Genomic DNA, 16616 nt, shown 5'->3' on the forward strand with positions numbered 1-16616 from the left:
GTGTAGTAGCTGTACAATGTATCATTCAAGCAGCTGAAATTTCTAAGTCAATTATGCCTTTTCTGATTCTCTCAGGGACTCTACACACAACCATAGGCCTACTACTTGCTCAAGCACAGGAAAAAGTCCCCGTTGGGACAAGTTGCTATTTTCTTCCTCACAAAATAATGAAAATATCAGAGCACAGAGAGTGAGCAAGCATGAGCTAGCCCTTTACTGGCCCAGATCTTTCAAACATCCTGGTATTTGGAGACATCTGGGTAATTCACAACTTTTTTTACTTTTTGCTTCATTCACTACCCAGATGGCCACCATCATGGGAGCGTTATTTGAAACCATATTCAGCTAATAACAGAGTGGAAAAGGCTATGCCTTTGGCAGTCCTGTGGTGTTGTGTCTCCCTTTTCTCCTCTGAGGACTTCTCTCTCAGAGTCCCCTGGAACATGGGGGTACCACCAGGTGCCTGGGTGTCAGCCTTCACAGTTCCTTCCCTCATCCCCGTGACCATTCTGCGACCTGTCTGCTTGAATTATAGATTGCATTTGTCAAATAATGACAGATGCAATTGGATGTCTTCTGAGACCTTTGAAATTCAACTTCCTTGTGTTGAGATTAAAGTGGGTACTGCCTGCCCCAGCACAGTCCAGGCTAGGGGGCTTGAGACCTGCAGCTATGCACTTCTAGGCTGGGCTGCTCCAACTTTTTACAGTGTGCAGTAAAGAAAACAAAGGTACTTTGTTTCCTCCTTTCTTAAGTAGAAAGTAGAAAGGCAGGCCTTTGGAACCACGTAAAATTTGGTCCCCTAAATTTGGAAATGGCTTCGAGATACCGTATCCCTTTTTGTGTCTCCCCCTAGGAGGCCTTATCAGTTGTGAGTGAGGACCAGTCGCTATTCGAGTGCGCCTACGGAACACCACACCTGGCTAAGACAGAGATGACTGCATCCTCTTCCAGTGACTATGGCCAGACATCCAAGATGAGTCCTCGAGTTCCCCAGCAGGACTGGCTGTCTCAACCCCCAGCCAGGGTCACCATCAAGATGGAATGCAACCCTAGCCAGGTGAATGGTTCCAGGTAAGCAGTGCTGGCCTTGCCTCTTCCAAACCTGAATTCTTCCTGTCTGCTGAGAATCATAGCTTCTTTGCTCTCTTTCAAGGACTCTCAGAGAGTAAGGCCTCTAACTCACAACAGGGGATACTTCTAGGAAAATGTACTCTCCAGTGGTTTTGGCTGAGGACAGAGGCTGCAAAACCAGTAGTGCATTTACTGAGAATTGTCTTTGAAGACTGCTGCTCAATTCTGTGTCCCAGGTGTGAGAGCTGGGTGGGAGGGGGCCTCTCTCACATATGGCACAGTTCATTTCTGAGGTTTTATGGCTGTTTCTATGGAGACACAGTGTCAGCTAGTGGTCAGGCTGTGTAGCATCTGTCCAAACCACTGGAGTTTGCTCATGGGTCCCCCTTGTCTGCACACTCAGCCTTAGCCTGCTGGCTCCCTGTTGCTGTCCCCTTTTAGTGTACTTTAGTGGGTGATGCTTTTGTCTCAAATTAAGTTTCTCAGGCCTCACATAGCTGTTGTTTCTGGAGTTTGTCATGGAAATGTGGCTGGCGCTTAGAATGCTTCATCAAACCATCCCTAGCAAGCCGAAGCGTTTCACCACACAGAAGTCTGAAAAGTAGCTGGAGAGATAGGGAGATCACTCAGTGGATGAAGCATTTGCCAAGTGAGCCTGAGGACTTGAATTCAAATCCCCTGAACCTAAGTAAAGCCATGGATAATACCGTAGGTCTGTAATAGCAGTACCCTTGCAACAAGATGGGAAGCAGATGCTGGAGACTCCCGGGGAGCTCGGGTGCCTGCTAGCTTGACATAAACAGTGTCAACTTACAAGAAGACAGGTTTCAAAAAGTCTGTGAGGTGCAGGTTGACACTTATGGCTGTCCTCAAAATCCCTTAATATGTGCTGTGGCACCCCCCTCCCAGAGAGAGACAGACAGACAGAGGTAGGTAGCTTAATTTCCATTATGCTATCCTGTATGTATACTCAGGGGAATTAATGTAAAATCAGAGACAAAGGTAAGCCGCTATGATCTCTGTTATGCACTGGCTCCTAGAACAGTTCCCATTTCCTTGTGTTTCAAGAGCACAAAGCCCCTTTATTGCTAGTAGATCATGGAGCCTCTAATCAGCCCTGGAGGGGGGAGGGCTCTTCCCATCTGATGGATGAGGAAACCTCTGAGCAGGCTGTTGGCTGGCCAGCCCAGGCGTATAGCTTAAAGGGACTCAACAATCTGGATGGAAACCAAGAGTTGCTGGGCTCAACACCCAGGACCCCTTTCTTTCACCCTGAACCTATGAGAGGGTCTCTTTGTTACATGTGTGTCTTAGTGCCAAATATGTCTGACGCGTTGCATTTCATAAGTGCTGGAAATCATTGCGTCAGCTGCCAGTGTGGTGTTAGCACAGGTGTCAATCACAGAACTTCCAAGGAGCCATTAGCAGCATGGCTGCTGGGGCTGCAGAGTGGTGGGTGGTGCTCCAGACTGGCCGGCGCTCTGAGAAGGCAGTCACTTCTGTGTGTCTGCTTTTATCCCCACTTGGTGCTCTGTTTGCTCGCCTGCTTTCTGGTTGTAGCTTTTTGAGGCAGTCCCACTATGTCACCCAAACTGGCCTTGAACTCGGGATCTTCCTGCTTCTGCCTTGTCAGTGCTGAAAGTGTGGGGTTGTACCACGTCACGGAGAAGTGTTGGAGTGGATGCAGGGCTGGGGGTGTCCACCATATACTGAGGGCCTCAGCACTTAGAAGCTGAGGGCTGGACAGGGCTCACCTGCAGACAAGTGACAACAGGAAGGCTCCGTGATTGGCTCTGCTGATTCCCTTCAGGTCTGACAAAGACTTGGCCCATCTCCTTGTCCCCAGCCTGGTGGATTCTCCTGTCCCTAACCTGGGCTTATATGGAGTAGGTCTTCCTACAGTGACATGCTTTTTGAAACCTGGACTCCGGCGATGGCATTTGGCTTAGGACCTGCATGGTCTCTACTGCTCTTTATGTGACTTCATGAAAGAAGTGCATTTTGTAGCCTTGTCTTTGCCAGAGCAAGGCCCACCTCTGTCCCCAAGGGCAGAACTCTTGGCTGTGGCTTTTCCTGTCCTTGTCTCTCCATCCCTGCATAGGAGCCAGCAGAGGAGGAAGAGAGGGAGGGAGGGAGGAGAGGAGAAAGGAGAGAGAGACAGCATGGTAGAACATTGCTGAACCTTAGGCCCACGGAGCTTGCAAGCTCCTGAAATAAAACACAGGTGACAAGGTAAGCACTGTGGCCATTCAGAGAGTAAGGGAGCTGCCGCCACCGCTGAGATGGCAGGGTAGTCCTTGTGGGTCTGTCTTGGCCATGCAGGATTCTTGCAGACAGAAGCTAATTTCAAGTCGTCCTGTAGACACTGCCATCATCGCCTCCCAGCTTCAGGGTTCAAGGATAACACTGCCTCTCTCTCCCTCACAGGAAACACCCTGGGGTTCCCACAATCGGAGGCTGGCAGTGTACAAAACTGAAACCATCTGCTAGTGCTGTACACAAAGGGTCCCTGGGGGCACCAGCCTCTCCATCTGCAGTGGGGTATCCATGGCTCACTGTAGGCTGGCCACACAGGCCAGAGTTAGCCTTCCCTAAGGTGTGGTTGCACCAACTGCCTTCTTTTGCCAGGTGGTGGGGCTCTGCCCAGCAGGCTGTTTCCCCAGCCCTGTGCTCCCCCAACCCAGGCAGCCAGATCAAACAGCTGCCTCCGGCAGTGCCTTTGCCTGCCACCCACAATGGCGATCCTCCTCCTTTTATTTTAAATACCCATACAAATTCATATTAGATATTGAACAAATACCTCAAATACCCCCTCATCTCTTTTCTTGGTTCTCTCCACTCTTTCATCAATGTAGACGGTGGTACTTACACTTTCATGTCATGTGTTCACATGTGATTTTTATGTATCAGTAAAAAAAAATCTGTAAGAACTGTGAATGACAGAAAACATGAAAGTTGTCTCTCTGCGATGGATTTAATATGATTATCTCCAGGTATCTTCTTTTTCTGTGAACTGCATAACTTTGCCCTGTAAATAGTCTGTGTGCACATATACCTCATTTCCTTAATGGTAATTCTTGGTGGCCTGCCTCAGGTCCACAGCTACAGGCACTTCATCAGCTGGATTCCCGTGCTAAGAGCCCGACTCTCAGGCCTGTCCCCAAGTTCTTGGAACCATGAAGTCATTGATGCTGTCAGATGGGGTCTCCTTGGGGTGATGCTTCTTAGAGGAGGCCCTGAGCCAGGACAAGAGCACAGTCTACACAGACCCCCAGGCTCTGGAATCAGAAGAGATGTGCCAAGTCTTCATGACAAACCAAGAACACCGCAGGGCATCCTGGTGTTCTAGTGGCTGGGAGTATGGCTTTGGGGTACCACTGAACAAGGGCAGAAACACCAAGGTATACCAGTACCTTAGTATAACCCGGAAATATCACATGGGACCCACCTCACCCCAGCCCGTGGTCAGATAGCAAGATACTTTTGATGTGTTGTTTTAAAGTAATTTTTTTTTTAGACTTTGCTACAGGGTCTCATGTATCCAAAGGCTATTCTTAAATGTTCAGTGTAGCTAGGGATGGCCTTCAACTCTTGATCTCCCTGCCTCCATCTTCAAAGTGGCTGGGATTATGGGAAAGTACTACCACACCTGAATTATGGAGTGCGGGGAACTAGACCTAGTGCCTCACGCATGTTAGGCAAGAATGTACCAACTGAGCTACATCTCTTGCCCTGTGGTGTATTGCATGAAAGGGATGTCCCATGAAGTGTGACCAAGGTCATAGAAAGGGAAGTGGGTTCCTTGATTGGCTCTTTGATCTCGGACGTGATGGCTATTAACAGAGTCATTTGTTCAACTGAGTTTTTTTAATTACCTACTATGCACAGTTTGTTAAGCACCTACTATGTACAGTCACTATTCTAAAGATGGAGCATTGAAATCCGTTGCCATTAGGTTTGTAAGGGAGGAAGGTGACCATTTGATCAAATGACTCCTGAAAACCAACCACAAGATAAATCAGAGCAAATGCTAAGAAGAAAAGGAAGGCAGTTGCAGACAAGGTGGCTCAACAGAGTCACCTCTTGGAAAAGAGGACAATTGATAGAACCCAAAATAGCAGGTTCTATTGGCTAAAGAGTGGAAGGACATCCTAGGTTAAGGGAATGCCCTGCAAAGGCCCTGTGATTCGCCTACCACCACAAGCAGGGTGTGTGGCATGACTTGTGGTGACCAGGACAGGGAGTAATCTGGGTGAGTTTGCAGAGGGTACCGGTGAAGGACCTTGGCTTTACCGCAGAGCCAGCCGGGAAGCTTGCCAGTGATGGAGGGCTGTGAGTTCACCCAGACTCCACAGGTCTTGGTGGCTCCCATGCTGCAGCTGAGAGCTGTGTGCTTTTGCAGGGTACTGGGGTGTGTTGTCCTGGGGCTCTTCAGAGCAGAAGAGTGACGAGGGCAGGGAGAAACATTGCAGGATGTTTATTAACTGGGAAAAGAGCTAAGCACTCTACTACTGGGATGAACAGTGTGAGGAAGGGAAGAAGGAAGGAAGGAAGGAAGGAAGGAAGGAAGGAAGGAAGGAAGGAAGGAAGGAATAAAGGTTACAAATCAAACACACTGTGGGCAAACCAGAGCTAGAAAGCAACTTGGGCACACAGCCCAGACTCTTCAGTGACAGCTTTTACATTGGGACTTGGCTCCAACAAATACCAGGTAAAATGGTAAGACTCTCCTGGTGCTGCAAACCTTCACCCATTCCACCAGTGGGTCCCAGCCCAAGGGAATTTTGCCTATAGGTGGAGGCTGATAATATCTATAAATTCTCTCTCTCTCTCTCTCTCTCTCTCTCTCTCTCTCTCTCTCTCTCTCTCTCTGTGTGTGTGTGTGTGTGTTAAGGATTCCTGAGGGAGACCAGGGGATACTGGTGTCACCTAGTACTGCACAGGATGGCACCACCCCCTTCAAAAATGATCTGGCTCAAAGCATGCACATAGTATATAAAGGAGACACCGACTCCCCAGCGGCGTGCTGTGGACATTATTTTTTTTCTGTTCACTCCATGAAAATGGGCTGAGGGGAGCATATAATCTGTTAAGAGGGATGTAGCTCAGTTGGTTTGGTTGGTAGTGTGCTTGTCTCCTATACACAGAACTGGGTGTCACACCCAGATCTGCATAAGACAGGCAAGGTGGTTCCTGCATTAATCCCAGCACTTGGGAGGCAGAGGCAGTAGGATCAGGAGTTTAAGGCCAGGCTTAGCTATATGAGGGGTTTGAGAGCCACCAGGCCTACATAAGACCCTGCCTCAAACAAGTGATTAACAACTACAAATAAACATCCCCAGAAACTGGCAGCAGGTACTGTAAACACAGAGAATGTGTAGGGCCCTGTGATGACTGAGGTGAGGGTGAGGTGTGCTCCAGGGGCCTGGGAGAGGAAGCTGGGAAAAACCACCACTGGTCGGCATTTCTGCACGGCACTGTGACTGTTTAGAGGTATTTTAAGATAGAGGGTGTCCAGTTTCCTCTCAGACTACAAGACAGCGCAGTTACAGTTAGACTCATGTTTTGTTTTGTTTTTAATTTTTTTTCTGCTGAAGTTCTTGGAATTTCTGAAGGTTATTTGCCAGGTCAAACCCACGGGCTGTAGGCAGTTTTTCCCTCAGTCCACATCCCTCTCCATTCACTTGGGGCCTCCCCACTTAGTTGAACATTTTCTTTACTGCCCATTCCCTGGACAGACTTCTCCAGGGAATGAGGACACAGCAGTGTGTGTCCCCTCTTTCTGATTTCATGTCTGCATGTCTGGTCTGGTCAGAGCCACTGTGTTCTCCTTTGTTCATCTTTGCATTGACCCCTCTGTGTCTCCCATGGGAACTGCACTTTAAAGTCTTAATGGGTGGGCCATTTCCAGTGGCCCTCAGTAAATATTCACTGCACTAGAGACAAAAATTTAAAGTTCTGTTTCAGGGGCTCCCTCTTCATAGCTTCTGTTTGTCACTTTGTTGGAAATGGCGTTTTGTGTACCTGCCACAAACAGTTTCCTAACTCGGGTCTTTAATGCCACAAACTCTTTATGCAACTAACCTGTGTTAAATATTTGAAGCAATGCACAGGCCTCTTTTTCCACTTGCTTTTTTTTTTCCACACTTGGGTTTGCTATACATAAGCTTTCTTGTACTTGGGGAGCCTTGGGCATTATTTGGGGTTCAGTGACATTCCCTGGACTAATTGCATTTGCTCCTTTCTGCCTTGGGGCTCTGACTTGAGTTGGCAAGAAAGTTGTCTCCTTATTAAGCTCGGCTGCCCTCCAGGCTGTGGCTGGCACAGCGCTTGGAGACTTTCAAATGAGTGGCTTTTCCTAACGGTAATGGCAAGTGTCTTAGTCAGCTTGGGTTTATATAACAAAAAATACCCAAGACTGGGTGGCTTACAGGTGACAGAGTGTATTCCTTGTATTTCCAGAGGTTGAGAAACCCAGTACCAGGGCACTGGCAGATTTGGTGTCTGGTGAGCAACCTGCTTCCTCTTCACTGAGAGTGGCTTCCTGCACATCCTCGAATGACTGAGGAAGAAACTCTGTTCTCTCTGTCTTTGTATGGTTCTGTCTCTCTCTGTCTCTGTCTATCTCTATGTCTCTGTCTGTCTCTCTATATCTCCATCTGTCTCTGTTTCTCTCCATTTCTGTGACTTTCTTTGTGTTTCTCTGTCATTGTTTCTCTCTTATATATCTCCATCTGTCTCTATCTCTATATCTCCATCTGTCTCTGTCTCTCTCTGTCTGTCTATCTCTATGCCTCTGTCTGTCTATATCTCCATCTGTCTCTGTCTCTCCCCGTCTCTGTGTCTTTCTTTGTGTTTCTTTGTCATTGTTTCTGTATCTCTCTCTATAGCTCCACCTGTCTGTCTCTGTCTATCTCTATATCTCCATCTGTCTCTGTCTCTCTCTCTGTCTCTGTGTGTCTTTCTTTGTGTCTCTCTGTCACTCTGTTTCTCTAACTCTATGTCTCTATATATCTCCATCTGTCTCTGTCTCCCTCTGTCTTTGTCTCTCGGTGTCACTCTGTTTCTCTCTGTCTCTGTCTTTCTGTCTCTCTGTCTGTCTCTGCATCTCTCTGCAGCATGGTATGCTTGCCTGTTTGCAGTAGTCTGTGAGCACCAGAGGTTGACATCAGAGAGCTCACTCAATTGATCTCACTTTACTTACCAAAGCTGAGTGTCTCACTGAACCCAGACTTTTCAACTAGCTCGTCTAGCTATCTAGCCTACCTGAGGGATCCCCTATCTCTTCCCCATAAGCTCTGGAGATTGTAATGCCACACCCACCTAGGTTTTATGTGGGTGCTGGAGATCTGAACTCTTGCATGGCAAGCATTTTATCCCCTGAGACCCCCCCCCAGTTCTCTTGTATAAAGACAATCCCATCCTGAGGAGAATGTATAAAGACAATCCCATTCTTGTGTCCTAGCATCCTCCCAGAGTCCACCCAACTCCATCTCATTGGGTTCCTAAATCAGACTTCAGTGGAGACCACCCACAGCTGCCACGGAGATGCCTGCTAGCAATGGCTCTTTTTACTTGTGTGACCCCATATCTTGGTGAACGTTAGTTCACCCTGCTGCAAAAGTGAGACCTGGGTGTACAGAGGACAAGGTTAGGAAGGGATGCAGAGGCTCTGTTGTGTTCCGTCTCGCCCCCCTTCCCCCTTCTCCTCAGTGTCCTGCCATATTTCCTCCCTCAGGAGGCCAAACACATGCAGACCATTTTGTAAAAGGAGAGACACGGTATGTGTGTGTGGGGTGCAGCCTTTAATCTCAGCATTCGGGAGGCAGAGGCAGGTGGATCTCTGTGAGTTCGAGACCAGCCTGTTCTACAGAGCTACTTCCAGGACAGCCTCCAAAGCCACAGAGAAACCCCATCTTGGAAAAAAAACAAAAAGAAGGGACACAGTGATCCCTCCCGAGGGCTGCAGAGGGGCTGCTGCTGTGGAGGAGGGGCCTGGCTTTGGCATTTTCTGTCCTGAGAGTGAAGTCACTTCCGTTAATCAGAATCTACTTACTTTAAAACATAAAAATCCAAAGCTTGGGCATGGGGAAATGGTTCAGCAGAGTGGTTGCTGTGTGAGCATGAGAACCTGAGTTTGGATCCCCAGCGCCAGGGGAATGCTGGGCCTGGCAGTAGCATGTGCCTCTATCTTACCCCGGGGTGGGGTCAGGGACAGGTAGATTCTCTCTGGGTCTCCTTGGCAAGCTAGCCTAGCCTAATTGGTAAGATGCCAGTCCTGGTGAAAGACCCTGTCTCAAAAAACATGCTGGAAGTAGTCAGAGGAGTGACATCCAATATCAACCTCTGGCTTCCTCATGTATGCACACACATGTACTACACAACATTAAACACACCACACGCACATACGTGTGAATACACACATACACACAGGACCATCATACATGACACACACACAGCAGGTACACCATATTCACATGGATACACATAGACACATGCACAGCATACAACACACACACACACACACATATGTGAATATACACACACTCACACACACACTCACACACATACATGTGAACACACACTCTCACACACACTCACACACATACATGTGAACACACACTCACACACATACATGTGAACACACACTCACATCACATACATGTGAACACACACTCACACACACACTCACACACATACATGTGAACACACACATCACACACATACACACACACTCACACACACTCACACACACTCACACACACTCACACACGACCATCAAGCATCACACACTCACACACATAGATGTGAACACACTCTCTCTCTCTCTCTCACACACACACACACACACACACACACACCAGAGCTCCAGAATGATGTCCCAGTGACTTCTTTTCTCTCTGAAAAAATGTATTTCAGATAAAGCTAAAGAAACTCGCAATACTGGAGCTTCTGTGTCCGATCTTCATTGTGTAACTATAGAAGTCACGTTCTCTAGAATATTCTAATTCCAAATAACAATCCCTCCACAAATTTTGAATTTCCCTCTAGTTTTCAAGACCCAAATGAGGCACTGTCTTGCTGATAGCCATTTTTTTTTGGCTGTAAATAGAAGCATGTATTTAAATAATTAAACTTCTCCAGGAAGGGGGAGGACACATCAAGCCCCTTTTGGGAGACAAAGAACTAACTGTTGTCGAGTTAGCATTTAATTAATTTTGCCTTCAACTGCTTCAGAGAGGGGAGAACCAGGGTTGCTGGGAAGAGGCAAAGATTCCAGGTGTAAGAGAATATTTAGCCAGAGTAAAAATAACACGCAGCTGTGAAGACAAACATTCATGGTTTCAGTTTGAGCCTGGAGTTGCACATGAATCACACCGAACCCCACCCGCCGCTTGGGCCATGGGGTCTGAAGCAGCTTTTCCACTGCGTCTGATTCAGAAATAAAACAGACCTACAAATTACCCCGGAGCTTGCCAGACAATCCAATCCTTGTCTAGGGTCCTAAAAATACCTTTTGTGGGGAGGTGCTTCCATTTACACTGTGAAACCTGGGCAGGGTGGTTTGGCTGATTAACACTAGGCAGGAGCTTTGGGGAGGTTCGACTGAGGTATACTCCAGTGGGGCCCAGGCCTGGAGCGCTCATCCCCAGCCAACCCTGTATGGGGTAGCGTGGTCCATGGAACTGACCCTTGTCTCTTAGGCCTTTGCACCTCCATGAATCTTTATTAATGTGTGTGTGTGTGTGTGTGTGTGTGTGTGTGTGTGTGTGTGTGTGTAGGTACCCCTGTGTGTAAGTGCATGTAGAATCATGATAACAGCCTTGGCCATCATTCCTGAGGCACCACTCACTTTGTTTTGTTACCTAGGACAGGATCTGCCCCTGGCCTGGAACTCACCCAGGAGGCTAGGCTGACTGACCCGTGAGATCCCATCTCCACCTCTCCTGGGTCGAGCTCAGATCCCCATCCTTGTAAGGCAAGAAATTCACTGAGCTATCTCACCAGCGGGCAGTCATTCTGGGATGTAAAATTAAAGTAAAGGACCTTAGCTACTCCAATGTGGCCCCGTGAGGTCTTCCTGCACCTGAGGCAGTGCCTGCTACAGAAGGCTGCGTTGCACATTTGTAGGTGAAGGTATGAGGTGACTCGCCCAGCCCCTGCTTGCTTGACCCTGTGGGTCAAGGACAAAGGCGGCTTGGACCTGGCTACCTCACTTTGTCTCTGGAAGGAGAGCCTTGTCATAGCAGCAAGGACATTTGAAAGCAGAGCTGGGAGTATCCCAGCGTAGATAGAGAGTCGGGGGCAGGGGGCAATTTCCTCCCGCTGCACGGAGCTGATCTTCCCAGTCGTTTGGAAGCGGGCAACTGGAGGAAAGGTGGTTTACATCTTGAATGGACAGTGTTGGACAGCCGGAATCAGTCCCCATGGAGATGGTCTCTTATAACAGATTTCTTCTGGGGAATAGCAGAATTTGTGGGGTTTTTTTTTTTCTTCAAAACTCTACTTCAGCAAGATGTGAAAAAAAGAAGAAGCAACGGAAGCTCATCTAATTCCAGATTTGATGATGGGAGAGGGACCCAGGAAACCCTCCACGAAGATGGGTCCAACCAGCCATCTTCAGGCCCCAGCCCTCCCCCAGTGGCTGGTGGATGAGGAAGGTAGATGTCTGCTCTAAGAAGCAGACAACTAGACATACACATGTGTAGAAGGAAGCCATCAAGAGGTGAAGAGCAGCTCACCTCTGGCGTGTATAAGACGGTGTGTGTCTAAACAAGGACTGTTCTGTGTCCTCACAGATGGATGAGGTCATGCTGGGAATTCCCTCTACAGGATCTGGCATGAATGACATGCAGTTCTATAAATGTACATGTTTGTCTCCTTATCTTTTTTGTATAGTTTACTAAAGTATTAATATAGTTTTAATAAGTAAGTATTTTTAGGTTGCTAAACTTGATTCTTCATCTTTATATGATGAAATCCAAAAAATTCCTGATCTGGAAGAAATAAAGGCTATGTATTTAAAACAAAGCAAAACAAAACAAAAAACAAAGTGGAGAGTCACCTTCCTGTTCAGGGACGAGAGGGAACTAGGTGCGGGAGGAGAGCTCTCGAAGGGCAGCCATGCATTTGTCAGGTTTGGTGGGTCGGCTCTGCCCACACAAAACACAGAGATTTTGGTTTCCTGCGTTCCACCTTGGCTGACCCTGGATTTTGTATAGGGCTGAGTGTCTCCTGTAGCTGTTCTAAAGGGAGGGGGAAGCACAGGTTGAAGGTGAACACAGCTCAAGTTTGTACATGGTAATATTCCTGGATAAATGGAGACCATTCACACTCACAAGGGTGGTGACAGGTAACTCAGCATGGTCTGTGGCCACACGTGTCAGGCCAATGGCTACGGCTCTGCCATTTACCGTGGGCTTATTCCATGATGGAATCCGCCCTGCCGTAAGTAGACACTGTGTGAGAAAACAGATTGCAGATGCCAAGTTTATTTTGGTTTTCTAAGACCAAAAGACCTCATTTTATATTTCTTAGTAGGTTTTTCCAGGGTTATTACCAGTTCTTAAAAAAAGAAAAAGAGAAAAAGGTATGTATGGAAACAACTGAAAGAGACTGTCTTCTTGGGCTACATGCCACTAGGTCTTAAAAATCTGGTCAATAACTATCCCAGTACTGTGATGTCTGTCCTGGTCCTTGACTAATTTCCCAGCAGTCTGCTATCTGCCTTGGTCTTTAACCATCTCTTCACCAGCGGCAGATGATCTGAGTCAGGTCCACTCCCACTCAGCTCTTTCGGCCTGACTTTCTTTCATGTTTGCTTTATGTCCATCCATCATCACTGTGGACATGCACCATGCAGAGCTCCTCCTGAAACTTTTAGGGACTAACATGTGACCTTCAACTGCAGAGTCAAGTGACCTTTCCATCAAACTCCAAGATCCTGTGTATGTCCATGTAGACACTGCCTTCTTGGGCGCACTCTCAGAAGCTCCGCCTTCCTTCCACGTGGGTGCTCCCCACTCAGTCAACAGAGCAATGTGTCCTCACCTGCCAGTTCCACTCTGAGGAGGCAATTCCTTGGAAAGAGAGTCTTGTGAGTGTCCGTGCAACCACGTCTTGCTTGTGTGGAGGCACCAGTGAAGTTGTGGTACACGCTGGTAAAGAGCCTGAATTCAGGACCTTGGACACCAGAGTTTAAATGCCCCCTTTTCTAGGACTGGCCATGTAGCTTTGGGCAAGTCATCCTATCTCCACATGAATTGTCTGTGGCACTGCTGCTGCGTAGACAATCCCTCAGCACCAGGGTAACTCACTTGGAGAACTGTGAGACTTTGTTTTCCAAGATTTATTTATTTTTGGTTTTTCATGACAGGGTTTCTCTGTAGCTTTGGAGGCTGTCCTGGAACTCTCTGTAGACCAGGATCTCACAGAGATCTGCCTGCCTCTGCCTCCTGAGTTTGTGAGCCACCACCACCCAGCTCAAGATTTATGTTTTTATTTAGCTGTATGTGTGTCTGTACAAGTCTGTGCTCTCTCTCTCTCTGTGTGCGTGCGTGCATGCGTGCGTGCGTGCGTGCGTGTGTGCGTGCGTGTGTGTGTGTGTGTGTGTGTGAGTGTGTGTGTGTCTGCCCATGGAAGCCAGAAGAGGTATCAGACCACCTGGGACTGGACTTACACGTGGCTGTGATCTGCCTGCTGTGTGTCCTCTGGAAGCAAAGCCAGTGTTCTCTTAACCACTGAGACATCTCTCCAGGCTCTGTAAGGTGTTTAAAGGAATACTTTCCTGTTTCTGGTCCTGATAAGATTTCTTTTTCTTAAATAATGTAGTATGTGAATGTATAACTTTGCACAAGGTTTCCTTTCTTCTAGCCCTAGTTCTTATGTGTGTGTCTCTTGTGTGTGCATGGGCTGTGCCAGGGAGTGGTGAGATCACCAGCTAGGACAGCATGCCAAGGCTACAGTGCAGACTTTAAACTGCAGTACCATGTGACCCAAGGAGTTCTTGTCTACCTCAGATTAAGATTCTTGTCTTTCAAAGTACATGCTTCTTCACTCTGTGCAGGTGAAGAAGCATGGTGGTAGCTCAGGCCCCTGTGCCTAACATTCTAACTTGTCTCTTCAAGGCATCTCTACCCCTCCCCCGTCGTCATCTTATTTTATGTATATAGGTGTTGTGCACTGTGTATATATCTGTGCACTGCCTGTGTGTCCAGTGCCCACGGAAGCTAGTGGACATTAGATCCCCCAGGTCTGGAGTTACAGATGGTTGTAAGGAGCCATGTGGATGTTGAGAATTAAACCAGGCCCTATAAAAGAGCAGCCAGTGCTCTTAACTACTAAGTCACCTCTCCAGTCCTGCTAATCTTTTGTGCTCTCTACCTCTGTTAGATGTATGTGACATCTGTTGAGCTGTTGTGAGGACTGGTTGCCACTGGGCAGGCCCTGCTCTTGTCAGTGCCAGGTCTTCTTATTACAAGTCCTAAGATAAGATGCTAATGAGAAGAGAGCAACTCCACCCATTTAGTGTTTCTTGAAAAGCCACTTTGGGAACCCGATCATACAAGAGGGACCTTTTGTTTCACTTTAAGAAAAGCATCGTGTGAGAGAAAGATGCCCTGAGACAGGGTTCAAGCAGGGGGTTTTTTGTTAGGGAAAGGGATCCTAAAAAGGGGGGGGGGGAAGACCGGCCTCCAGAGCAGCAGGAGAGAGGAGAGAGGAAGGAGGGGGAGAGAGAGAGAGAGAAGGATGGGAGGTGGGCAGGGCCCCTTTAAAAGGGAACATAGTGACTGTGCACAGGTGGTGCTCTTAGTGGCTGCAGCTGAGGGCGTGTCCCATCAGGACCCCAAGGGCAGGCCAGTGCAGATGCCTGAATACTAACACCTTTCCTCTCAGAGTTAAGTGTTTCTTTAGCTGAAAAAATGATAATGGTCAGAATTGTGGCTCATCCTGTCTTCTTTTAACAGCCAAATGTGATAGGGTAAAACATCATATATTTTATCTATTATTCTAGAGATACAGGTTTTGAAAATGGTTCTAATGGTTTCATTTTGGCCCTTCCTATGGTTAAGGAATTATGCCTGCAGGTTATAAAATGAACACAAAGTCACTTTGCCCACATTGTGTTCATTTGCTTGCTTGTTTAGTGACAGAGTCTCACTTTATAACCCAGGCTGACCTCAGATTCACTCAATAGCCCAGTCTGACCCCAAACTCATGATTGTTATGATAGATAAATCTTTCCGCCAAAAGCCACCCGAGCCTTACCACTACGTGGGTGGTCTCCGCCAGCTGCCCGCCTGAGTTAGGGCCCCAGTTAATGCACAGAGAGACTTGTATTAGGTACAATGCTGCTTGGTCAATGACTAGGATTCTCATCTGTTAGCTTAGTCTTAATTATCATAAATCTATATATTTTATAAGACTTATAGAGGATGCCTTTCGCTGGCGCCCTCTTTTGCTGGTGGCTCACATCCCGCCACTGGAGGATGCCAAGGGGAAAAGGGACACTTTCTGTTTCTCCTTGCTATGTCACTTCCTGCCTGGATTACCACTTATCTACTACATTTCCCAGAATCCTCTTTGCCTTCTAGTCCCGTCTAACTTGCTGTTTCATTGGCCAAACAGAACTTTATTTAACAATCAATAAGATAAACATACACAGATAAACATACCATCATCTCCTCTTTTCTGTCTAAATAAAAAGAAAGATAACTTATCTTTTGTAATAACTGAAGAAAACTATAACCATAACTATCTGTCTTCAACTCTATCAAAGACCACAGAAGGATAATATATAAACTCTAGAATTGACAGAGACATCCGCTACCTGGACAGTCACCCAAAGTTCCTCTGTAACGTTGGGGCATCCATCTTCAGCCCATAGGCCACAGTGTGTCTGGCACACTTCTCCATTTCAACAGGAACCCTTCAGTACTGTCTTGTTTTGTAAGTTCAGCAGTCACTTTCTTGTGGGTCCTGTATGTCCAGTTTATACAGCAACAAACAGTCCAGGCAAGAGCAGTTTCTTGCTCAAATGGCTAATCTTGCCATGTTGAAAGCAAACTCCATAACGAGTTTCTTCGATGCCCATCCTCCTTTCTGACGTAATTGGTGTGCCAGGAGCAGTTGTGTCTCACTGCCAAGAAAAACCCTAAACCATTTAAAGGCCATATTTCTATAGGTCTTTGAAAGGTTTGAAGAATACCTATTCATCTCAAATATATCTCTGTATATCTAGAAAACCTAACTAACCTAATTATAAGTTCTGACTATCAAAGGCGATTATATAGCCTGTATTTAATTATGCATATCATTTTAAAAGATCTGTATAAACACAATACCTAAACAAGAGGAGACATACATATTACAAAATTGACCTTAAAGTTGTATCAATAAATGAAAATCTATACCAATGTATTCATTCCTATATCCTATCCCCCCCTTTTTTTAAAAAAAATTGACTATACTTATTATCATTTATAACCAACCCCATTTAAATTAAAACAAACATTTATAAACAATATTTGGGAATTTGGGTG

The 16616-nt window shown here is 46.9% G+C and overlaps 1 protein-coding gene and 1 pseudogene across 4 annotated transcripts in view; both read left to right on the forward strand.

Annotated features, from left to right (window-relative positions):
- The first annotated feature begins 862 nt into the window (after window positions 1-862).
- Erg (ETS transcription factor ERG) overlaps window positions 863-16616 on the forward strand; it is a 51294-nt gene continuing 35540 nt past the window's right edge. For all 4 annotated transcript variants that reach the window (XM_035444288.1, XM_035444289.1, XM_035444290.1 and 1 more), the window contains exon 1: window positions 863-1074. In XM_035444288.1, coding sequence (XP_035300179.1) covers window positions 935-1074 — 140 coding nt within the window. In that variant the 5' untranslated portion in view covers window positions 863-934. The remainder of the gene's footprint in view (window positions 1075-16616) is intronic.
- LOC100750421 lies at window positions 11135-11739 on the forward strand (annotated as a pseudogene).

The sequence above is a fragment of the Cricetulus griseus genome, chromosome 4 (assembly GCF_003668045.3).
Source record: "Cricetulus griseus strain 17A/GY chromosome 4, alternate assembly CriGri-PICRH-1.0, whole genome shotgun sequence".
NCBI classification, from domain to species: Eukaryota; Metazoa; Chordata; class Mammalia; order Rodentia; family Cricetidae; genus Cricetulus; species Cricetulus griseus.